At 35.3% G+C, this 26,334-nt stretch overlaps 1 protein-coding gene across 3 annotated transcripts; it reads left to right on the forward strand.

Moving 5' to 3' along the window:
• Positions 1 to 266: 266 nt before the first annotated feature.
• On the forward strand, positions 267 to 25,971 carry LOC135847047 (uncharacterized). 3 transcript variants are annotated; one of them, XM_065366431.1, is made up of 7 exons: positions 267 to 408; positions 473 to 644; positions 9,374 to 9,556; positions 14,029 to 14,210; positions 15,759 to 15,947; positions 20,436 to 21,789; positions 25,240 to 25,971. In XM_065366431.1, exons 3-7 carry the CDS (start codon positions 9,442 to 9,444, stop codon positions 25,434 to 25,436), a joined length of 2,037 nt encoding a protein of 678 aa, XP_065222503.1. In that variant the 5' UTR covers positions 267 to 408; positions 473 to 644; positions 9,374 to 9,441; the 3' UTR covers positions 25,437 to 25,971. The 3 variants fall into 3 exon arrangements, with proteins under 3 accessions (XP_065222503.1, XP_065222502.1, XP_065222504.1); XM_065366430.1 differs by having other exon boundaries at positions 281 to 644; XM_065366432.1 differs by lacking the exons at positions 267 to 408; positions 473 to 644 and having other exon boundaries at positions 9,374 to 9,480.
• The last annotated feature ends 363 nt before the right edge of the window (positions 25,972 to 26,334 follow it).

Here is a 26,334-nt window from a genome sequence, read left to right on the forward strand (position 1 = left end):
CAAAATTTAATCAATTGACGTAAGTAGGTAGGACATAATGTACTTTGCAAAATGATGCACTCGAATTATAAACTTCGATTATTTTAATTTTTAACTAACAAAAAGATTATCAGAATAGATAAACGAATAATAATTGTCGTCATCGCAGGTATTTTCATCTCAACCGAACCGGTTAATTGCACAACACTTGATACGAAGCCGCCTTTCTTGAACCAACTTTGATCCTTCTTCGCAAAAACGATGACAAATACGATAGGTAATCTACGCACTGAAAACAAAAACTGCATTATTAAACGTGAATTCGTGATTCATTATCTATTTTCATCGAGTTTTATACGACTTTTTTTAGTTCGAAAACACATTCGGCGTAGGGATTTTCACGATAATGTGTTACCCTGGAGTGCAAAGGTTAGTTTTCAACGTTATCAATTTTTTCATGGCTCAATTCATTCTTGTTAAATTTTACCAACAGCAGACAATTCGCTTCCAGCGAAATATTCAACGAATTGCAAAAGCTTCGAGTTTTTTGTCATTTTAATACTGTGAGAGATGAGCTTACCTATCGTGATCTTTTCGTGGTGATTGGAATTCATCGTGTGTTGTGTGGTGTTTTTTTTTTAAAGTCATCTTCTTCTGTAAAATTGGTAAGTTGATAGAGATTATTTGTTTATATTTTTATGGGTAATTTTCATCGATGGTGGTTGATATTTTATAGTTTATTAGTGGTTTGGAATTGGAAGTATTTATACGAAGGCTTTAATAAGAATAATAAGGTTCGAAACCGTTTCTTGAGGGGTTTTTGAGTCTCAGATACTCTGAACAGATCAACGAGTAGGTTTGTTCGATAGGTTAAGTAACTCTCGAGTTTTCTAATCAGTTCAACCGATTGATAACGAAGCCTATACGACGAACAAATTAAACAATTATAACGGAAGTCGAATCATATTTTTGGTGTTAATAATACAAATATTTATTTCCGAAACTCGAGATAAACTATTCGTAAGTTTGTTAGTCTTCGATGCAATATTCTCAAAACCCAACAAACGTCTCATCGAGTCCACATTCTGGCTTCATTCTTCATCGTCGTTATCAATTCACTCATAAAAGATCTAAAGGTTGGTTTGGGTACAAAATTGTTATCAATAGTTAATTCGCGATAAAAAATGAATGAACCTGAAACGAAAACGATTCTGTTTCGTATTCGTACACCTACCTACTTAAACGTAAAGCTGACATTTGTAATTGATGGGAATACTTTTAAGAAAAAAAGAAACTTTTGACTTTGAATTTTTTGTTACAAGATAATACTCGTTTTACCTTGATTACTTTTTTACTCGAATACAACTTTGTTCTTTCGAGGAATCTGGTTCGAAAAAAATGCCTCATTTTGACATATTTTTTCGTACAATATGAAGCACATTAGGTAGTAATTGGGATTTCCCATCAAGGCTTTATTAATGATGCATTTTTATCAGCTTTTATTACAATGAGAGGTTTTTTCTATCATTTATAGTACCTATTGATATTGAGCTACGCATAAGTAGGTTATGTTATCGCTATACACTGAGAAAAATGTATAGTATAAATTACAATAAATTTATAGTAAACGTGCTCCAGTATTGGAATTATAGTCAAAATTACTATAACTATAGTAAATGAAATACTATAATTATAATAAAAAATACTATAATATAGTAAATATTACCATACGTATAGTATTTCATTTACTATAGTTATAGTAATTTTGACTATAATGCCCAAACTGGAGCACGTTTACTATATATTATGATTATTTATACTATTCAAATTTTTCTCAGTGTATAGTCTTAACCTTGATAAATTTCACTTTTCTGTTCTTTCTCATTGTAGCTAAAATACCTATCGAGATGAAAGATATACCTATACTTACCTGTGTTAAGTTTTGGAAAATTATATAAGATCATTACGTGTGTAATTTTCTTCTCATCCCTATCACGTTTTAATTCATTATCGTTTCGCTTAAACACGTGATTTCGTATAAAGATTACCTTTTTACCCACCTTTGCTCGTCTCACATACTCGTATGTGTGTATTCCCCCCCCCCCTTATTACCTCTTTTTATACCTACTTGCACCTTTTATTGTTTTTTGTTACCCATTCAAGATCTCAAATTCTCGAGTATGTAATCGTACTTGTAGACATGTTAATAACAGCAAATTATTTTCGATAAAGTTTTATACACATATACCTAAGTGGTGAGTAAGGTAGTTCAAATGTAAACTTTGCCGAAGTTTAAAAACAACCAAAGTTTTCGAGTATACCTAACCTACTACGTGTTAGTTTTCTTTATATACGAAATAATGACTGGGACTGGGAAAGTGTAGAGTTTGTTTGTATTTTCCATAATATACTTATATGTACTTAAGTATACACTACACACACCTCTAACCTAACCTCTATCTTTTCGACTACTATACTCTTGTGTGTATAATGTGTAGCCTAAACATGTGTATTATATGATGGTGGAATCGAGTGTAAACTCCTTATATGGGTTATTGACATTTGACACTGTAAATATTTAAAATAAAATTTTCTAATGAGACGACAGCTCTGTTCGTGCGTGTGACGTTGACTTATTATTTATTGGCAGCGAGGGTTCGATGGTGTTTGTTTTAAAGCAACGATCAGATTGTTGTTGTTGAGGGTTTGATTTTTTTGTGATTGGATTATGAATGAATTGTGGAAGGGAGGAAAGGGGTTTATGTCGATACCTTTCTCACCCTTATCACTTCCTTGAGGGAAATTTCGTGATTTTATTTAAGAATTTTTTACATTCGTCTCGAATAATTCAGCTTCTAGCTCCAATTATGTCAAATCTTGAATTTTTCATGACCCAAAATCACATTTTCAAATTGTTAAAATTCGAAAAATGTTGTAATGTAGTACTGCTTTTTTCTTTCGATTTTTTGTTTTTTATCTTTTGACTCCAGCCTTTTCTTCGTTGGACTGAAAAAATTTTTAAATTTGAGGAAAAATCAGAAAATTTGTAAAATATGGCTCAAAAACTGTTGAAAAATTACTTTAAAATACCTGCTAAGTTGCTTAAAATGGCATAAAACTTACTTACAATTTTGCTTGAAAAATAGTGAAACATGAAAAAAAGGTACACGTAAGAAAATATAAAAATTACTGCTAAAAATAAAAACCAAATTCTCCATATTTCATTTGAAAAGTTGTTTCATTCTCGCAATAATTGACTCGAATACAAAATCCCCCTCCCCCAAAAATGAAAAAACATGGAAAAACACGAAAAAGTCAAATGAAGGGGAAGGGGTAAAACACCTTGGAAGGTAGTGATATTTTTTTGAAAGATTGATGGCTTTTGTAAAAAGCCTTCGATTTCAATTCCTCGATTCGAAAGTCAAAATTTGCACCTCTGAAAACCCATAGCATACCGCTTAGGATACCAATTTATCAATTTTTTGAAATGGGGGAGGGGGCAGGGCTCATATCGGGCTTAGGGAGCTCGTACTGAAAAAATACTTGGACTAAAATTTGAAATCAACATTGTTGAAAAATATGTAAAAAACGATTATGTCGCCTGATTTTCAATATTTTTTCCCCTCAAAAGTATACCAAAATAGGGAGGGGGAGCAAAGAGGTCATAAACAATAAGCCAAATTAGAATTTGGGTGGAAATGGCCTCATTACACAAAAATGGGTTGTAGAATTATTGTTTCTCCAAGTGTGCATTTTGAACATCTCTCTTCACATTTTAGTACACATTTCATTGAGAGTAGGTACGTATTTTCGAAAAAATCGTCCCTTAGTGTGGAGAGAGGGGGGAGGGGTTGAAAATTTTTTTAAATCGAAAACAGTTACATGAGTATCTGAAGTTATGGGTTTTTAATGGTATACTTACCAGTTTCGATTTTGAAGAATGAATAATGAAAGCTTGAATGATTTTGAAAACCTAAGAGGAAGGTCGTTTGTCTGCCAGTGTGGCCTCTAAGGTCACTGACCCGTCAGTCTGGCTTCACATGATCGTCTCGCCTCTCTTCGTGTCTTGTTTCTTAAGGTCATTGACCCGTTAGTCTAGAATTTGGCTTCCCAAGGTCACCTGTCCGGATTCTTAAGGTCATTGACCTGTATATCTGGACTCTAACAATTGTCCATTTGCCTGTCCCGGCTTCCTAGGGTTGTCTATTGGCTTCTCTAGCCTCTTAAGGTCATTGACCGATGTGTCTGGCCTCTCAAGGTCTTTTGTCTGTCTGCTGATAGTGCTGATCTGTCTGTTTGGCCTCTCATGTTTGCCTGTGGCCTTGTCTGGCTTCCCGGGGTTATCTGTCTCCTTCTCTGGCCTATTAAGGTCATTGACCCATCTTTCTGACCTCTCAAGGGTGTCTAACTTATTAAGGTCATTGGCCCAATTGTCTGAATTTTTGTCTACCTGTGTGTCCGGCTCATTAAGGTCATTGACCCGTCAGTCTGAACTTTTGAAATTGTCTTCGTGCTTATCTGACTTTCCAAGGCCGTTTATCTTTATATGTCTTCTTAAGGTCATTGACCCATCTGTCTGACTTTCCAAGGTCGTCTGTCTGTCTGTCATATTAAGGGGATTGACCCTTGCGCCTGGACTGTCGATAGTCCCTGAGGTACCATTTGTTTAGCTCCCAAAAATCGTCAGTCTCCCTGTCTGAACTAGGAAGGTCATTGACACATAAATAATGACTTTTCAAGGTCGCATGTCTGGCTTTCTGGTCTTTTAAGGTCATTGACCCATCTGTCTGGCTTTCCAAGAGCGTCTGTCTGTCATCTTAAGGTCATTGACCCTTGTGCCTGGACTGTTGGTAGTCCCTGAGGTACCATCTGTTTAGCTCCAAAAAATCGCCGGTCTCCCTGTCTGACCTCGGAAGGTCATTGACCAATAAATAATGGCTTTTTAAGGTCGCATGTCTGGCTTTCTGGTCTTTTAAGGTCACTAACCCATCTGTCTGGCTTCTCAAGGTCGTCTGTCTTTCATCTTAAGGTCATTGACCCGTGTGCCTGGACTCTCAGTGCTCCCTGACGTACCATCAGTTTAGCTCCTAAAGATCGTCTGTCTCCCTGTCTCACTTCAGCGTCATTGTCCCATAAATATGGCCTTTCAAGGTTGCATGCCTGTTTTTTACAGTCTTTTAAGGTCATTGACCTGCCTTCCAAGGTGAGACAGGGAGACCGACGATCTTTAGGATCTAAACCAATGGTATGTGTGACCCGATTAGTGACCCGAATCCCGATTTTTTTGTCTATATTTTAAGATGTATATAAATTTTTTATTATTATCCTAGTTTGTAAAAGGTGGTTGGTGCCGAAGAATTATAAATAGACACGCTCCACCTCATATTTTTGCTATAAATAGACACGCTCCACCTCATATTTTTGCGTGTAAAATTGTAATTAGGTTTTCAGGTTTAAGCTAGTTTGTTCAAGTATGACCCTTAAATCTATTAATGTAAATAATTCCCTTTTTTGTAAATATTTTTTTTTCTTTTATTTTTTATCCCCCAAAATTATATCATATCCAAAAGAAATAGAAGAAAAAGAAGCCAGAAAACATCCAGACGTCAAAGTTTTCCAAGACGCAACCTGGATCAGGATATTTAATACTGTATTTATAATAGCCTAGCTTTAGTGTAGAAAAACATAACAATCTTCATTGTGGGTGGTCGGTGAGAAGCAAGTAGCAAGTGCACTGACTGCCCCACAAATATCCCAATGTACTCTCGGCCTTTTAACTAGGGGCCCCAACTTGTTGGGACCACCCCTAGGCGAAATCTCTCCCTCTTCAAACTTACCCCAGAGATGGGTCGGGGCCTGGTTTGCTGTCAGACAGGTATGTGTGAATAACGACTCCTGAAACTTGGCAGGAATTGAGCCTTAGGCAACCGCCTAGGGGTTTGGGTCAGGGTGGACGATCCGTTTCACCTCCCCCCCATTCCCCTTCCCGCCCCTTATCTTAATTTTGGGGTGAAGGTATAGTTTGTATTATAGAATAGCTAATATTAGTAATCCTAAAATTAAGATTGTTTTTTCTTTTAAATAAATACAAACCCTCGGCGCCTAGTGCGTCTGAGGTGTTTGAAAAAAAAACCAATGGTACGTCAGGGACCACCGAGAGTCCAGGCACAAGGGCCAATGACGGTAAGATGGCAGACAGACGACCTTGGGAAGTCAGACAGATGGGTCAATGACCTTAAAAGACTGGAAAGACTGACAGGTGACCTTGAAAAGCTATATTTATGGTTCAATGACCTTCCGATGTGAGACAGGGAAACTGACGATCTTTGGAGGAGCTAAACTGATGCTCCCTGTCTAACATCAGAAAAGTCATTGACCCATAAATATAGCTTTTCAAGGTCACCTGTCTGTCTTTCCGGTCTTTTAAGGTCATTGACCCATCTGTCTGGCTTCTCAAGGTCGTCTGTCTGTCCTCTTAAGGTCATTAGCCCTTGTGCCTGGGCTTTTGGTGGTCCCTGACGTACCATCAGTTTAGCTTCCAAAGATCGGCGATCTCCTTGTCTGACCTCGGAAGGTCATTGACCCATAAATATGGCTTTTCAAGGTCGTCTGTCTGTCTTCCCGATCTCTTATGGTCATTGACCCATCTTCTGATCTCTTGAGGTCACTGACCCACCTGTCTAGCTCCCTTACGGTCGTCTACTTACCTGTCTGGCTTCCCGAGTTCGACTGAGATCACAAATAAACCCTCTTGAGCAGCTTAGAGAAATGAGTTGAGCCCTAAAACTTTGAAAAGTACCTACGATACGAGTATCATTCTAGGTTTTTGATTCTACATCTTATAACCTTTTTCACCTTGAAAATAAAAACTATAGACCTTCAGAGGGAGCTTTTAAGATCAAAAAATCTATCAATAGTACAATCATCATCGTCGTAATAGTGACATCTCTAGCCTCAAAAGGTTGCATCCTTTCATTTTCTTCAATTCTTATAGCTCAACACAAAAAAGGGCCATGCAAAATGTAAAGAATTTATCCTCTCTGAGAAGCCCTGGTCTTGAGTTTAGGGTCAAATCATCTTTGGACTCTGAATCAGCACTTTTGAAAACATATAAGTAATCCGATACGCATGTGGTTTTTTTCAATGGCTTGGGATTTTTTCACCCCCCCCCCCTCCTCATTTAGGATCGATTTTTCGAAAATACTTAAGTACTTACTCAAAAAATTTCTATAAAGTAATCTGTTCTAAAGAGACCATTTTTACAATTTTCTCCTTAAATTCAGGTACGACAAGGCATGAGCCTTCTCCCTCCTCCCACCCAAGCCCATTTTTGAAAAAAACAAAATAATAATCATGTAATATAAATGTATCGTTCGTTGCGTTTTTGGTAAGTACAGCTGATTTCGAATTTTTACCAATGTTTTTAGTACGAGCCCTCTAAATCCCACAATGAGTGCTCAAATTTTGAAAAAAAAGAGAGAAAAATCTCACACGACTTGTGGCTTTTTGATTTCAGAAGTATTTTCTTGATACGAACCTCCTGACACTCCCCCTCCCCCTTAGATCCTTCAATTTCATAATAGGTGCCTATCTAATCGAAAATTTCGGATCATGTGTGCTTTTTTGGGTTTTTAGAGCATGTAATGTATTAAATTCATTTTTGATCAAACTCCCACCCTCCCTTCGTCCTTTTGTAATATCTATTTGAAAATATTTTTCAGAAAGATCGTTTTGTTTGAATTTTGATCCAATTTTTGAAAATACTGCTCATCTCTCTCTTAAAGTTCCCCATCTCGAAAACAGAATATTTCGAAATAGCACTTATGGTAATTTTTATCAATTTTCAAATCGAGACGAGGTGTCGGGTAAATGAATAGACCCCCCCTCCTCCTCCACAGAAAGACTGGGACAAACCAGAGGCGTTTAATTGAGCAAAATGGAAAACCCCCATCTCAAAAATCTCATTTTTTGCTCGAATCGAGATGGAACCCCCTCACGTATCATATAGAAATTGTCATTAATCATGAAATACACGCTTTTTAAAATTAAAATTCACCCAGAGAGAACGATTGGAAGGTATTATTTAACGCGATTTGCGACGACGAACAATATTCACTGGATTATACTCGTAGTTAGTAGATTAGCCAGCATAATTTATTGAATTTTATCGGAATGCTTTTCGAGTGAGATAGAATAAGTGACATAATACCTAATATAGAGAATATTATCAACTGCAGCGATTTAATTCACCAACTTCCTATTAGATTAGATTATACCTACGTTAACACTTTAATCTCGTTTTTTTTTGTCGCTCCAAATCAGCGAAAAAATTTCCACCATTTGAAAAACTTTTTCGTTCGAAGGAAGAATTTACATTATAATTTTTTCCTCAGCACATAAAAAACTACCTACTATTTCAAAGTTACGAAAATTCGCGAATAACTCGAGCTAATTTTTCACCTCCTCCCACCCCAACCCTTCATTACCCATTATTTTTTCCAAGTTTCATTTTACACAATTTATCTACAGCTCGTTTATTCATTACTAAGAAAATTCAACAGTGTAATTTAGGCGAATGGTTGTAAAATTTTCATCATTTACATTTACACGAGCGATGAGTCCACAAGCTACCTTACCCTTCCCTACCTGTATGAAAAATAAATTACCGAGAAATTTCAAAACTGTAAGCAAATCTCTCGTTTAGGTATGTCTCACGTCTCACCTGTCTCATCTGCGAAACTTTATGAAATTACTTTGCTCGATTTTTAGAAAAAATAATTCACTGCGAATGCAACAGGTGTTCATTTAAACCTCCTACATACGTACGTACGTTGTATTACGTCAACTCAAAATTAATATAAGTTTGCGCATTTACAACTTTTTTTCTCCCATAATGTGGGCTTTTTTGAGTCTTGTACCTACCTACTTCTATATCTATACTCTCGTTATTACGTATTCGTTCGTAAAGGGATGAGAGAAGCTGTACAACAAGCGAAAGATTAGGTACCATGTACCATATTATGTAAGGTAGATGTACATTGTACACTCGTATATGAAAGTTGTAGGTGTGCTCTACACACAGTGTTGTTCAATGTTCATCCCATGTGTAGAGGGAATATTTTAATATTAAGCTATAGCATGGGCCAGGGGTACCTTTATTTCATATCTTTCGCCCGTCTAAAAAGGTTTCCATAATACGAGTAGATTTTAAACCAACAGCTTTTAAAAAATTATCGCGGATTTAAATTATTTAAGCTCGGTCGAGTTTTAAAAAGCATTAACGTGTTGAAATTTCACGAAAAATTTCAAACTTTATTTTCGTTACGTTACGTTTCGCGTTATCACTTATCAGTATCCTAAGTAATTTATTATCCACTCTGCTCGTGTGTTTCAGGCGAAGAAGAATCGAAAAAACAACCAAATTTGGAAGAATGTGATCAATAAAAAGCAATTTTTAAGGAAATGGATCAACCACCGAAACGCAATGCGTTTATATTATTGGTAAACGCGATATACACATTTATCGTATTTATCGGCTTTCTTCTATTGATACCGTTTTTATGCCTCGTTTATTTGTGTAAGTAAGATGAGTATTTTTTTTTTTAATATTCGTGAATTATGGTCTACAAGTCAAAGTGTAGGTGGGTAAAATATCGTATACATATAACCTCGTCGAGGTGCATATTCGTCATTTTCCCAGCCATTTATATCGAATTAATTTCATTTTTAGCGTATGGATTATGTACTTTGGGTACCTGTGTATGAAAGAAGATGCCATTCTCGAATCTCGAATCTTGGCATATTTTAGTAATCCCGTCGCGTGTACACCGCGTGCATATGCTTTATGCTAATGCTAATAAATTAAACCATTTCATGGGCTCTTTATACACATAAGCACCGAAGCGCCGAGCAGGCTGCAGCATATCTAATTTATTATTCGTCAAAAGAAACACAACCCCTGCAGACTTGGTGCTCCCCCCTTTATAGTATGTGTGTTACGAGAGTTACCTACCTACCTACCTACCTACCTACCTATCTATTCCTTTATACTAGTATAACCCTTTATATTCCCACAATGTAACCTTTATGTATGGACATTTCAACTAGGAATTTGGCTAGAGAAAGAAAAAAGTAATTTGGTATTCGGTTTATCGGTTGACGGAATTAATTTTTTACATGGATTCCTTTGGTTGGTCAGTGATGCCTAAACAAGTAAACATAGTGTGTTGTGTGAAAAAATAAAGGTATAAGAGTTTTGAAACTAATACGGCCACTCATTGCTTGTTTTTAAAAAACTTTATTAACGGGTATTAGGCCGGATTACAAAAATAAATTTTGCTAATATTTCGCAAGAATTACATCTAGCTTCTTCAGAGCAGTGTTCACCACTGAGGGTTCCTTCTTGATTGAGATCTAGTTGTAGGTCCAAGTTGGGTGTGGTCTCTCTCCTGATTGGTCCCAGCACTAAGGGTGTGGCTTCTTCCCTCATTGTGTTGGGTGTGGTCCTCTGAGTGAGAGTCTGGGGTGTGGTTCTGTCTTTGTCCCATTTCCTGGGTATGTCCTTGATTGAGGTTTTCTTCCCAATTTTCAGCCTGGTGGCTTCTTGAGATTTGTCTTTTTTGGAGTATAGGCTTCCATGCTCTTGGTAGGGTGAAACCGTCTTCTCTGTTGAAATTGTTGCCATGCTTGTAGATTTTGATGCTTTCTCTCACCATTCGGCCAGTCCACCTTGTTTCTCTTGACAATACTTTGGCTTTGGTGAAGTACACTGTCTTTTGGCATTCTGCTGAATGTTCAGCCACAGCTGACTTCTTCACCCTTGCATGTCTTGTGTCACTTTCATTATCCTTTATCCTTGTTTTTATCTGTCTTCCAGTTTGCCCAACATAGTGTTTTCCACATCCACAGGTTATTTTGTATACTCCTTCTGTTTACAAGGGGACTTTGTCCTTTGTTGAGGGGATTGTGTCTTTGATGGTTTTGAGAGGTTTGAACACGGGTTTTATGTTATGTTTCCTGAGCAGCTTTCCAATCCTGCCTGTGGTGTTTTGGACATAATTATGGCATTATCACAATCTTCTCTTTTTCTTCAGGTTCCTCCTTAGGTACTCTTTCTTCCCCAGTTTGTCTGATTATTGATTTGATCAGCTGTTTGTTGTATCCGTTTTCTTGGAAAATGGTAGTAAGTTTCTCCAGTTCTTGTTCTAGGTTTTCTTCATGGCATACTATCCTGGCACGTTTGGCTAGAGTGTGGATTACTCCTTTCTTCTATGCAGGCTGGTGGTGGGAATCTGCCCTTATGTATTTGTTGGTGTGTGTGGGCTTCCTGTATACATTGTGCTGCAGTTTCTTCCCAGTTTCTCTGTGTAGTTTAACATCTAGGAAGGCAAGCTCATTGTTTTTCTCCTCTTCTACAGTGAATTTTATGGCTGGATGAATGCTGTTCAGGTGTTGTATGAATTCTTGCAGTTTGTCTCTTCCATGTTGCCAAATAGCAAACACATCATCTACATATCTTAGCTAGATCTTTGGTTTCAAGGTTGCTGTCTCCAAGGTTTTTTCCTCAAACTTTTTCATGTAGAAGTTTGCCACTTTGGGGGAGAGAGGTGAGCCCATAGCTACTCCATCTTTTTGTTCATAGAATTCTCCATTGTATAGGAAATAGCTGGCTTTCAGGCAGTGGTCAATGAGTTTGGCCAAATCATTAGGGAACAACTCCTCCAAGCATTCCAGGGTTTCCTTCAGGGGTACTTTGGTGAACAAGGACTCCACATCAAAGCTGACTAGAATGTCTCCTTCCTCAGCGATGATGTCTTTTGTTTTCTCAACAAAGTCCAGCAAAATTTATTTTTGTAATCCGGCCTAATACCCGTTAATAAAGTTTTTTAAAAACAAAAAATAAAGGTAAATAATGTGGGGTGGGCCATTCTACCTCAATTCGACCGTTTTTGAGTCATGTCCTTCGATTTCGCTCAAATTTTTTTTACAATGTCTACCCAACCAATAAGTAAGAAACCGGTTATCAGTTTGGTCCCAGCCCAGTTGGAAAGCCAAAATTCATTCTGTAAACTAATTTCAATACTCAATGAAGAATGCAGATAGATTTCAAATCGTTTTGGAGCCTCCAGCGACTTTTTGGAAACTACTGGAGCCTCCAGCACATTTTTGAAACTTGAAATTTCTACAAAATTTCATCAAGTGTCGTGTGGCTAACAGAAAAAGACGACCCCCAAAATTGCAACAGCTCAATCGCATCTTTGATTTTTCGACCATTTTTGGGCATTTTTTTTTTACATTTTGAGCCAAAAAAATAGTTTTTTGGATACACAGACTCGAAATCGCGCTCAAACCTCAGGAAAATCGACTTGTGACTGGAAAACATGATTCCCAAAGTTTTAGCAGCCCAATCGTATTTTTCGATCATTTTTGGGAAATTTTTTGAAAATTTTGGGACTATAAGAAATACTTTATGAGCTCTATAAGTATGGCTTTTTGACGCTTGACATATCCTAGGAATCACTAGTTTGCTGTCTTGAGCACGTGTTTTTAATTTTTCTAATTGGGAAATGGTCGAAAATCTAAATTTTGAGCCCTTTGGACCCCTTAATACTAATTTCAACGTCCATAATTATGTCGAAATCTGATACAGTTTAAACGTAGAAAATTAAACTTTCGTGATTAAAGCTAAATTCTCAAAATGATGCTGTTATAAAGTTTGAGTTCAAACCATTTTGATTCGACGCCTATTAAACTTAGGAAGCCATTTTTTTTTTAAATCGAAAACTCTCGTAAAATATCCACTTGCTCTTACAAGTATAACTGGGTATATTGAAGAGCTAATTTTGATTTTAAGGGTCTCAAATTTGGAAAATAGGGTCCTAAAATCGAGTTGAAAAATCATTTGGAACAATTTTTTTTTTCTAAATTGCTTTCTACATAATATTACGAAGGATTTAAATCATTAAAAATTACGAAAAACGAGCAAAATTTTAGCAAATGATAAAATTTTTTGAAAACTGCTCCCTCACTAATTTTGCAAAAAATCATGAAACGAGGAATAAACACCTAAATATTATGAAAATTAATCAAAATTACCTAACACCAAAGACATTTTTGAAAAATTTGTCAACATTCAACAGAATTTACATAAAAAAATCATAAAAACTGGAACATCGAAAAAAAAAATTAAAATTAATAAAAATGATCAAAAAAACTGAATAAATGTAGCCAAATTTAGCACAAATTTTTCATAAAATATTTTAAATCGTACTTTATTGAAATTATAGAAAATTATACAAACCGATGAAATTTTAGCCAAAAACAACTTCAAAATTTATTTTAAAAAAGTTGATAACGATTAAAAATTGATGAAATATTTGTAGGTACCTCAGAAATGGCTCTTGTCAAGGTCCTGATTTTCTAATGAAATAAAAATCACTTGCAGACTTTCTACTTTAGTTTATTTTTTTGGTTCGAGTGTTGTTGTCAGTTCAATGAAAAATATGCAACCAAATTGACAAGAGTCGAGCAAAAAACTTGAAAACAGTTCAAATTCTGTAGAAAAAGCTGATGTAACTGATATGAGAACCTTTTCTCTTACCCCTGTTCTCATCAAACTAATCGGAATGACGATTGTTCAATGCAATGAATGGGAAGGTGAATTGAAGAGATAGAAATTCTCAATTTAATCTAATCAGTTTTTTCAGTTTTTTACATTTTAATTTTTTTTTTGGAATTTTTCAAGTTTTCGTTCAATATTTTTTATTAAATTCTTTTGATCCAATTCTACTATGTAAATTTACATTTCTCTAAAGAACTGAAAAAAACAATACCTGTTAGAGCATTGAGAAATTTTCTCATTGTTTATAAATTTTTACTCTTCTTTCTTGAAATCTGAATTTTCCTTTTTTTTCACTTTTAGAAGCTCATAACCTATTGAACATCAACGATTTTACTCGGCATGTTGTGTTGATTTTTTTTGTAGTCATCTCAAGGGAAGCTATTTCATCATTTTGAAAATTAATGCTTTCGTTCGTTCGTATTTTTCAGACGTAAAAATCTGCAGATTCCTATGGCTTCGCAGATTGACGAGAAGGTATCCAGATCTGGAGGTGGTCAGGCATCTTTCAGTCAGATCAGCCATGGATACATATCGGTGTCAAGGAATCATTAGCGTTCTCTTGCAAATACGAGGGCAATGCGATGAGAAATTGGTGAAGCAAAAGATAATGGTGAGTTTCATTTTATTTTCAGACTTGTGCATGAGCTTCCTTTTTTTTGGTACCTACGTTTACAATTTCCTATCGCACAATGTAAGTCAAAAAGTATAAATAGCTCCAGAACTCGTTTTTTTTTTTTTTACACCAAAACATTAAATATTATTAAGTAAACAAACTCTCGAAAAATTCACCTTATTACAAAATACCTGTAACCCTAAAAACTTTCGTACATATTACTCTGTCGACACTCGACACACATGTTCAATACCCACCTAATTGCAAAGGAAGCTTTTTAATAACATTAAACACGGCATATACCTCTACAGCTCCCTTATTCGCGCAAATATAATACGTCTTATATACCTACCTACCTACTCGAGATATTTGTAAAATTACTCCTAAAAAAAAAGGAAAGAAAGTAAAATGGTAAAAGTTCTCGTAAGGTATAAAGTTTTTTTTTTTTCAAAAGATTGAACTTTCAAAAGAATTATAATCGAGTTTTTCCCTTCGCTTTTAAACTTACTCGATCTGCTCTTTAAAAATATTCGATCGAGTTAACAGGCAAACGTTTTGTATAATTTTTTCAATTTATTGAAAATACCTTACGAGTTGTTGCCAAGTTGGCGAAAATAATTCCTAAGATGAACGAAATTCCCAATAGTTCCATTTTGTTATGCGAAAATTTTTCGCTTTTTAAAAGACCATATTTAAAAGAGTGAAATCAACTTTGTGTACGCAGTCAGCAGAGACAACTTTAGGGGCGAATTTCCGTTCGTGATTTTTATTTTTGAATTTAAAGGGGTGGAAGTTAGAGTTTTTTTGGTCAACATTTCGAATTAATTTTTTTTTTTTTGGTAATTTTTGATGTTTTTTTTTATTTAAATTTTCCAGTGGTGATTTAATGAATTATTTTATTTTTTTATTCAGTTAAAAATTCTTTCGAGATTTCAATTAAACTTTATTGTAGTGATTTTTTTTCTTGATAATTTTGAATTACGAGTAAAAAAAGTTTTTAGTGTTGAATTCTATTTGTAGGTAGCTAATTGATTTTTTGGAGTTCGTTACAACGAATGATTGTTTTTGTGATTTAAAATACTTTTTTTCACGGTGATCTAATATCAAATCTTGGGTGACAATTTTTTTATTTATTTTTTCATGATTTAAGATAAATTGATCAGTAGTGATTTTTAATGTTTTTTTTTTTTTTTTTTTTTTTTGATGAAGTTACTCTCTTTGCTGCTTAATTTGAAATTGATCCATTATTTATGCTTAAAAAGCTTCAAAACTGATATCATACTCCCTCTCTCCCCTTTTCTTTATCGAATACTCTAAATTTTGAAACTATACCAAGCTCTATACACATCTAATTCTCTATATTCGCTCGAGAAAATCCAACTAACAAAAGAATTGAAATATATAGCACCCCATTTTCCATTATAATACCATGTACTCGTCGTATCATCAAGTTAGGTAGTGTTTTTTCTCGCTCCATTGTGCGGTTTTCATTTTATTGCGAAACCATGTTCTAACAGCTGCATTATTTTGGAAATTTTTCCACAGGAAGACGTAATAGAGAAACAAAACCGCGACGGCACGTTGAGATTTCCTCACATGAAGACTAGTTTAACCCAATGCTGGGGTCGTTACGCCTGGTTCAGGGATAGCAGCGAATTTGATATAGAAAATCACGTCATTCATGTGACCAATCCGACCTTAAGAAATAGAATCGTAACCAGCGAAAATATCCGAGTAAGTAAGGCTATTTATCAAACGAGAGATTTTTTTGTTGTTGTTGTGCCTTCTACATACATGTGTGTACGAAGGTGGATGTGTTTTAGCGAGCTTTTTAAATCGTTTTACACGACACTTGTGGGATGTTTGAAAAAAAAAAAAAAAAAATAGAATGTGGTGTTTCTGGGTTCTATTCTACCATGGAAACGTGTATAATGGTTCTTTGTTCTTGCTATGTGTGTATAAAATGGGTATATTTTCGGTATATACGAGTACTTTATCACAACTGTGATACATTTGTCCGCCTTCTCTGATTTAATAACGTCATGTTGAGAAGTTTATTTTTGATTTAATTTTTCAAATGTTGAGATTCGCAGCAGCAAGAGCAGAAATCTGATCAGTCTGATGAGTTTGAATTGAAATATAGAAGCTGTGTTAGGGACAGGTCATAACGTTGTGAGGGGGGTTCATCCGACTGTAATTATGCCCTTCCCCCTCCACTTCTGATGTAAAAATTAACAATTGAGTATTAGATTGTACTTCTACGTATACTTGCTCCCCCTTGGGGTAAATAAGTTGGTTTTTCTCACTACCCTATCTCTCTTCTTTCTGCTTCTCTGTACGAATTTCGTTTCGTGGATGACTCGAGCGATATTAGATTTAAAATACGCGCAGGTATCGATACCTATCGTTTGAATAATAATTTATCTTCGTCAAATGCTGGCGCCCAGTGTCACCAATTAATCACTGTCCGCAAGCTTTTCATTATTTTCATCCATTCAACCGCACTAATCGTAGGTACATGCTTTTTAGGTACCTAAAAAAAAGGGCAAAACACAACAAAATTCATGGGAAGGGGAAATTTTGTATGTAGGTACAGTTATGTTTGCTTTTAAATAATCCCGATGTTCCTGATAAAATTCGTGCATATCTTGTCCCTTTGGGGGGCTTCAAAGGGGTCCACATTTTGGAACTTTTTAATTTTTATAAGACGCATATTATATGGAAAAAAATTTCAAACAAAAGTTGCGGAGGACTGAAAAAAGAAGTTTTTTGTGATCACTGATTTTTTCCTGGGGCTCATTGAGGGTAGGAGGGGGTGCAGTGTTTCGAAAAAAAACATTTTTTAGAATTTTCAATAATGCTAAACAATTCATAAAAAAGGTCTAAACGACAATTAGGGGTTATTCTTTCGCACGTAAATTCTAGCTGGGTTGCTGGTATGTAGAATTTTAAAAATTGCAACCTCCCCCACCCCCTTCATCACAGAGTTGGAGATGGGGGCTATTTCGGGAGAATTTTAAATTTGCCCAGTGGTAAACTCCTTTGCGATGAAATATTTGAAAAAAAATGGTCCCATCTTAAATTGTCACGGGGGGAGGGGAGGGGGAGAGATGAGGGGGGGGGTGAGAAAATTGCTCATAATCTCGATAAATGGAGCAAAATGAACTTTACAACCCTAATCTGCATTAAATCGAAGAACAGAGTGGCATTTAAAAAAGTGGAAAAATTACCTCCTAATTTCAAAAAAGAGTGGGGAGGGATTTTTGAGTAGTTCGTCAAAATGACAAGTAATGCCGTGTGACATATCGTTTGTTTGAGTTTTTAGGGTGCCAAGCCTGAATATCAAGGTAGTTTCTTCACCTGACCCTCCTAAACCCCTCCCCCTGCCACCACCCACCCCAAACCTGGGCCTCAGGATGAGAAAAAAATGATGATGCAGTGTGACATATCGTTTGCCAGATTTATAGGAGTGCAGACTCCGAATATCAACTTTATTTTCAGATCTGGCCCTTCCAACCACTGTTGCAAACACCCTGACCCAAAGGTCAAAAAACGATAATGCCATGTGACATATCGTTTGTTTGGGTTTTAAGGGTGCCAAGTCCGAATATCAACTCCGTTTTCAGATTTACCCCCCCTTGTTGCACACACCCCAATTAGGCCCAAAGGTCAACGAAAACGGTAATTCCGTGTGACATATCGTTTGTTTGGATTTTAAGGGTCTCAAGACCGAATATCAACTCCGTTTTCAGATTTAGCCCCCCTCCCAACCCTGTTGCACACACCCCAATTGGGCCCAAAGGTCAAAGAAAAATGTAATGTTATGTGACATATTGTTTGTTTGGGTTTCAAGGGCGCCAAGTCCGAATATCAACTTGGTTTTTTCATCCGATCTTTCTGAACCCCTTTTACCTCTCTCTCCCTTTCCCCTTCACTACAATTTATTTTAGAAAAGGGAGAAAAAAACAATGATGTCATGGAATATATCGTTTGTCAGTTTTCTGGGAATGCTGACTCCGAATATCAACTCTATTTTCAAATTTGACCCTCCCAACTCCTATTGCACACACCCCATTTTGGCTCAAAGGTCAAAGAAAACGATTATGCCGTGTGACATATCGTTTGTTTGAGATTTTAGGGCGCCAAGTCCAAATATCGATGTAGTTTCCTTACCTGACCCTCCTAAGCCCTCCCCCTCTCCCACCCACCCATACCATACCTGGGTCCAAGGATGAGAAAAAATGATGATGCCCTGTGACATATCGTTTCTCACGTTTCCAGGAGTGCTGACTTCGAATATTAACTCCATTTACAGATCTGGCCCTCCCAATCCCTGTTGGAAACACCCCAATGTGGTTCAAACGTCAAAGAAAACAATAATGTCGTGTGACATATCGTTTGTTTGGGTTTCAAGGGTGTTAAGTCCGAATATGAACTTGGTTTTTTCATCCTACCTCTCTGAACTCATTTTCCCTCTCCCTCCCTTCCTCCTTCACTATACAATTTGACCTGAAAAGATCAGAAAAAAAGATGATATCATGCGATATACCATTTGTCAGGTTTTTGGGTTTGCTAACTCTGAATATCAATTCCATTTTCAGATCTGGTCCTTCCAACCCTTGTTGCACGTACCCCAATTTGGCCCAAAGGTCAAAGAAAACAGTTATGCGGTGTGACATATCGTTTGTTTGGGTCTTAGGGGTGCTAAGTCCGAATATCAACTTGGTTTTTTCATCCGACCTCTCTGAACTCATTTTCCCTCTACCTCCCTTCCACTTGCACTACACCGTGGTCAAGAAAGACAAGAAAAAAACCACGATACCATGCGATACATCGTTTGTTGGGTGTTTGGGGGTGCTAATTTCGAATATCAACTCCATTTTCAGAGCTGGCCCTCCCAAACCCTGTTGCACACACCCCAATTTGGCCCCAGAGATGAAAAAAAAACGGTAATGCCTTGTGACATATCGTTTGTTTGGGTTTTAGGGGTGCCAAGTCCAAATATCAACTTGGTTTTTTCATCCGACCTTTCTGAGCTCTTTTTCTCTCTCCTTTCCTTCCCACTACACTGAAATGTGGTCTAGAAAGATGAGAAACAACGATGATACTTTGCGAAGAAGTCATTTAAGCTGTATAACTCATTATTTTGAAGGCGAATCAGTTGGAGGTTCTGTTTGGAATTATTTTAATAATAAATGAGTAGGCTTAACTGCTGAAGTACTTGTTTGTTCCTTTTTTTAAGAGAACCACTGTATTGAAAAAGTGGTAATCAATTCTTGAGTAACCCTTTGATCAAAAATTGCCTTGACCATCAATGTTGCTAAAAAGATACTAAATTACTCATCCTATCTCTTGAAAAGAATCTATGTGTTTTTTTAAATGTAGGTACTTTTTCATCATAGCCCACCCCTTCGCCAATTTTTACCATGTCAGTTTGTCAGTAGTAATAATTCAGCGATGATATCAAAAAACGAACCAAACTCTGAAACACTCCTTTCCATTTGCTCAAAAAACCAAATAGGTACCTACTCTTTAATTTTTTTTTGAAAATTCTCAATTCCATAAACGAACCGCACCCTCGAGACATCTGACAGCGATTCGGTTGAGTTGCGGATTTTTTTCTCACCAGCAAAAAGAATACCTAACCCAGGATGCTAAAAATACTATCTCTCGTAGTACCTACCAAGACGTACGGCCAATTTATTTAAGTATAACCCAAAGCATGCGAAAATGTTCGCTTCTACGAGTACCTACTCGTACTACGTATCAACCATTTATACACGTTCGACGCGGACGACCGAGCGGAAAACGCTCCAGTGAAACGTGACGAGCTAATATTTCCTCTACGTAGATGTACGAATTCGTGACACTGACAGCTTTTTAGCCTAGGGTTAGACAGCTGCTATACGAAAGGAAAGGAAAGCTCTCAAATGAAGGATGTGTGCTGAGAAGGAGTGGGGAGGGGGATGAGTGAGATGGCAAAATTGAATCATTGCGAGATTTCAGCTCATTTGACTGACTGGGCGTGGGCGTGGGCGATGTTTGAACTTTAGTATATAAAACAAGTTTCCTTCATCGGAAGCTGTGGCTTTTTGCTTAAGATTTTAGATAAATTATTAATTTTTTCATTACCTACCTACCTATTATTATAGTATATGTTTACCTATTTGTATGTATAATCGAAGCCCTATACTGACCTATCTTCTCCATCTCTGCTTTCAGGAATACGTTAGCGACGCCATAACCAAATATTTACCACCTTGGAACAAAATACCACCCTGGCAAGTGATGCTAATCACAACAGAACCGGATAAATTCTACATCCTGGCTCGAGTCCATCACCTTTACATATCCGAAGACGGTATCAGCTTCAGCCATTTACTGATGGTCGACACCGAAGACCAATCAGTTCTGCAACCCATCAGCAACCCAAACGACCTAGACAGCATCGAGAACATCTTGCAAAGCGTCTTTCGCAAACCACGATATATTCCAATGCTGTATAATCGCATACGTCGATACTTCACCGATATCTGGGACGATCTGATGAAAGCTTACGATCCTTTGCAGAACCCGTATTTCTTGAAATCCTCGCCTAATATATTCCAATTTTACATGGTCTGCTTGGTCGCGTACCTCGCAACAGTAGTCGAGTACTATCAAACCGATCCTCGAGTTAAATTCTCAGCATTGATGAGAGATCAACTGAAACGAAGACAAATCACGGTCAGATTCTTCGTCAGGTGCTTCATCAACACCCTGTATCCTTTGGTTATCATCAAAATCATGGTCGCATGGACTTGGTGGTTCTCGGTGAAATGCGTGTTACATTTGCCCATCAGTATACTGCATATTTTATACGATTCGCCTTCGTATATGAAATGGTTTTTCGTACTGCTACGATGCTGCGGAGAAGTGCTGTACTTACTCCATCTCATGTACACCGCTCCCAGAATCTTGCTAGATGAACTAATCCTACCCATGTTCCATTTACCCAAACATCATCTCCAAAAAGTATCTCTATCCGGTCGAAAGCTAGTCCATTGGACGGATCCGATACCGGTTGAGCAAATACGCCGGATTCGCGATAAAACCGGTGTAGCATCTTGCGAGATACAGCTTTACTGCGTTTCGGCCGCTTTGAATTATTATTTTCAAAGAAACAATTTACCATATTGCGATGAAATTCTAACCACTGCTAGATTCGTTCCCCAAGAACAGCTGCTGAGGAGTGCTAACCGTATTTCGAGCGGATTACTGTGTCTTTCGTTACCGATGAACTTGCCAGAAGATGATGCTTTGTATGGATTGCACATGATGCAGTTATCTTTGCAGGATGCTTTGAGCATGCAGACAGCGTTGTATTTGGCGTCGCTTTCGCAATACGATTATGGTATTTTGACGACAGTATTTCCATCGATTTTGGCCCGGATCGTGTTGTACGTGTTGTCGACCAGGTATTCGGTGATGATGACGCAGATCGAGCCGCATAATAAGGAGATGAGGAGGAGGAGGTTGATTTGGGGCCAGGAAGTCGAGTCGTTTATTTATTGGAGGCCTCCGCAAGCGAATGTTAGTAAGTATCGGATGGTAGGAGTGGATCACCTAAGTATAATGAAGTAATTTAGTATGATTTTATCCGGTCTGGTCTAATCTAGTTGTAATTCAGGAAATGTGCGGATTTGATTTGATCTGATCTGATTAAAATCAGATTCGATAAGTAGGTCTGGCAGAATCAAAGTTTTGATCGAATTAAAGCTGCTCAGATCTGATCAGATCCAATCAAGTCTCCATTATTGGATCTGATGAAGTCTGAACAGATCAGATCTATGGAATGTCCAGATCTGATCCGGTTCAATGGGTCTGATTAAATCAATTCAGATTTGTTTCAGATCCACCAGGTAACTATCCATTAGCTTTCTGTAGACTGATGAAGAAATTTTATTTAAATCAGAAAAATAGGTATAGATACAAAGAAATCAATCAAAATTGAAATGTTTTTTCATCTCTCTTGGATTAAAAAATTTTCAAAGTTGAATAGCTTCATATTAAAGTGATTAAATGGGGAAAAATTTGATAAAATTTCCAAAAAGTTTTTGAAATTGGGTTGGAATAGTATAAAAATGCTGGGGAAAAAAATTATATTAAAAAAAATCATCAAAAATCTTGAAAAAGTTATAAAACTTCTGTAAAATTTTGCTAAAAAAAAAAAAAAAAAAAACTGTACAAAAAAGACAGTATGGAAAACTTGTCAAAATTATCTAAAACTCCCTTAAAAATTATGTGCTAAAAAGTTAGCAAAAAGACATTAAATTTTTAGGAAATTTGCCTAAATTGCATGAAAAAGTGTTGAAATTATATTGGAATGGTGTGAAAACACTGAAAAATGATAAAAATTCTGTTAATTGTACTTAGTTGAAAAAACCAAGAAATACCATTAAAATTTGCCAAAAAAATAAGGAAAAATTTTGAAATTATGTAGACTTTGGGAAAACGCTTACAAAATGGAATCAAAATCATTGAAGACGAAGAAAAAAAAAATGAAGAAATAAATGAAATGAAACTTTTCAGAAATTTGCCAAAAATACCGAAAAAGTGTTTCAATAGAGATAAAAAATGATGCAGAAACAGCCAGAAGAATAATAAAAATCTCTGAAAATTATTCAAAATGCTCAGAAAAGTGTTACAATTGTTTTAAAACGGTCAAAAAACCATAAAAATTGATATTAAGTAACAAAAAGTAATGAAAATTCCACAAAAGTTGCTAAAAATGTATGAAAAAGTCTTGAAATTGTATTTAAATGATGTAAAAACACTCTAAAAGCATTAAAAACACCAGAATTACTAAAAAAAACGACGAAATTCCGATAAAATTCTTCGAAAAATGCATGAAAAAGTGATAAAATCTTGTTTGAAATTAAAATCACATTTTAAAAAATTCGAAGAAGCATTAAAATCGCTAATAATTAGCAAAAAGAACGCAAAAAAACAAAAAACTGCGCGAAATAGTGATATAGTTTTGTTAAAATGATATTGAAACACCAAAAAAAGTATAAAAATTACTCAGAAGTAACAAAAAAATCAATGAACATGTGAAAATGATGTGAAAATTATCAAAATATGCATGAAGAAGTGTTTAAAATTTTTTAAAAGTGTATAAAAATATTCAAAAAAGCATTAAAATTTCTAAAAAATGCTATAACGAATAAAATTTCAAGAAAAATTTTTCCATAAATTCATGAAAAGGAGATAAAATTATGTAAAACACCCAAAATAGGATCATGAACACAGTAAATTGTTACTTTCAAGAAGAAAGTTCTGGAAAATTTACCAAAAGCCCATGAAAAAGTGTTAAAAGCGTCATAATTACTTTGAAACTTTAAAAAAAGCCTCAAAATCACTAAAAATTGCTTCAAATGTATGAAAAAGTTTTGAAATTTTATGTAAACGTCATTAATGCGCTTAAAAAGGCACTAAAATCATTGATAAGCCACAAAAAGAAATTGATTTCCAACAAAATTTGATAAAAATCCATAGAATAGTCTTGAAATTGTGTAAAATGATACAAAAACACTCTGGAAACATTAAAAACATCATAAATTATCAATAAATTATGGAAAAGTTCTAAAATTTGGCAAAAATACATGAAAAATCAATTTAAATTTGTGAAATTATTTTGAAATCAACTCGAAGTTAATTTTTTTTTCAATTGGAATTTTAAAATTAATTTTATGGCGTTTTTTAAAAATCATTTTTGAATTTTTTCCAATGTATAAAATTATTTCCAAGGTGATTGGAATTTTTAAAAATATAAAATTATTTTTCATTCAACTTTAAGGATGCATTTTTTTAATTAATGAAATTATTTCTTTATAATTTGGCCATTTTTTGGAATTGTCAAGTAGAGTATTTCCTTCCTTTTTGAATCAACAAAATAATTTTCAAATTCAATTTCCTCAACTTTTTGAGAATTTTTGAATGAAATAATCTTTTGGAATTATTTTTTTGATTGTGAATTTAATAGTATGTTTCAGAATTTTGGGAAATTCAAGTTTGAATTTTTTTTAGTGAGTTTTGAAGTTACTAAATTGAATTGTTGTTTTCAAGATTTACAAAATTCTTAGCATTCATAAGAAATTGAAATAATTTTTGAATTGATTTGAAAAATGGTTAATTTTTTGTTTAATCGATTATTTTATTTTTTTAAACATTTTTAAAATGTATAAAAATTTTACTTGGAAAAGCTTTAAAATCTTGTTCAAATGATGGGAAAACATTAAAAACAATAATTTTTAAAAAACATTGAAATTAAAAAAAAAAATTGTTCAAAAATACCTACTTGATGAAATGTTGAAAACGAATTATAAAATGATGGAAAGATGCTTTAAATTTTTTTGATACTTGAAACTTGGACGACTACTCAGGAATTTTGTAATCCCCCCCCCCCAAAGAGCTCTTTTCTTCGTCCTTGGTTCACTAATCAATTATTTTTTGAATGTCAGGTCTCCTTTTTTGTATTCTCAGTTCACTTTCAAAGCGTATCATTTCTGTTTCATTGCGAAAGAAAAAGTAAAAACAAAAATGATGATTCACGTTGCCTTCTGCGAGAAAATATGAAAAACCTGCTGTGTTTCAGTCTTCAGTTGTACAGTAAAAGTTTTCGAAGTGAAAATTTTCTGCATTCTGAAATATTGTTCAGTTGTTAAGACGAGCGTATGTTTTCCATTACGTACGTAATAGACAGCTACGAAGCATGTTGTAGACATGGTTTAAAATCGAAGCCACTCGTCATTAAAATGTGTACCTAACCTACCTACCATACATCGAATAGAATCGTGTAAACCATACCAGCGTTTATTTTCAATGAAGCTAAATTGAAACTTCATTACTCGACGTATTCAAAACCATTTTACGTTGTAAGAGCTTTCGTATAATTCGAAACAGAAACTCGATAGATACGTAGAAGACTAGGTACCCGATTGATTCTAATTTATTTTGTTTTTAATTATATACGTGTCTTGTGTAGGTGTGTCGATGACGTTAATAAATTACGGCGACGAAATACGATTCGCAGTAATGGCTGATGCTGAATTGGCTCCCGAATTCAAAGATATCGTCGATCAGTTCGTCAACTACTTGAATAAATTGTCCGAAGAAGCGGAAAACTACGTACCGGAATACGTCGAATATGAACAAGATGATGCTGAAACAAGCGAACTTTGAAAACGATAACTATTCCAATACACCTACGTATCTTATTTCACGATGATAATTACATTTTTTAAGTTGCTCGTACTCGTACCTAACTTACTAATCTTACGTAAACAATGGCTGTTTTTTTAATGTGTAAAAATATGTATTTTTCACTCGGTTAATTTTCCGATATTATTATTGTTTGTATTTTAACAATGTTGTTTCGCGAATACCTACGCGAGAGATGAATTTATTACCGAGCAAATTGTTTGCTATGATTTTATTCACTCTTGTTTACACGAAAGCGGAAAGCTGAAAGCTGCGAAATACTCGTATAATATGAAAGTTCGTCTCTCTTTGGTGAATAACCGTCTTTGGTGGCGTATCTAGATATCTAGGATAGCGGTGTACCTATGTATCTGGTGTAATAGAAGGGATAATTAATGTTTTTTCGAATACGAAAATGAATGAAATTGATTTCAATTTAAAAATTGAAAGTTGAGGTTTACTACTATGTCTACTTTACTAGAATTCGTTCGAATAAAAACTTTATTCATGTCTGTGAGCTGTGAAGATCTTTTTCCTATTACGTTCAGTATCATTCAGAGATCAGACCATCAATCAGTTCTTAGTCTTAGTTCACAAGTACTTTCTTTGAAGTAAAGTGGTACAGAAAATAATGCAGAATTCGAATTACTCTTGATCTCAATTTTATTTTGAAATTAAGTAGTAAGTACCTATATTAAATTTAAAATTCTTTCAAAAAGAAAAAAAAATCAAAAATAATTCAGAAAACTGATAATAATGTGCAATTTTGATTGGCTCAGAAAGAATATGATCAATGATTGATTTGATTTTTTGATTGCTTCGTACCGGTGATGACGTCACGAGTGCTTGAGAACCGCAAACCGCAACGAAAAATCTGTGA

The sequence above is a fragment of the Planococcus citri genome, chromosome 5, assembly GCF_950023065.1.
Source record: "Planococcus citri chromosome 5, ihPlaCitr1.1, whole genome shotgun sequence".
NCBI lineage: Eukaryota > Metazoa > Arthropoda > Insecta > Hemiptera > Pseudococcidae > Planococcus > Planococcus citri.

Bases quoted from the DNA above. Each gene is read 5' to 3' on its own strand.
- LOC135847047 (XM_065366431.1), top strand. From the start codon at position 9,442: ATGGATCAACCACCGAAACGCAATGCGTTTATATTATTGGTAAACGCG. The intron at 15,948-20,435 runs GTAAGTAAGGCT...CTCTGCTTTCAG, and splicing joins TAACCAGCGAAAATATCCGA to GAATACGTTAGCGACGCCAT. The intron at 21,790-25,239 runs GTAAGTATCGGA...TGTCTTGTGTAG, and splicing joins GCCTCCGCAAGCGAATGTTA to GTGTGTCGATGACGTTAATA.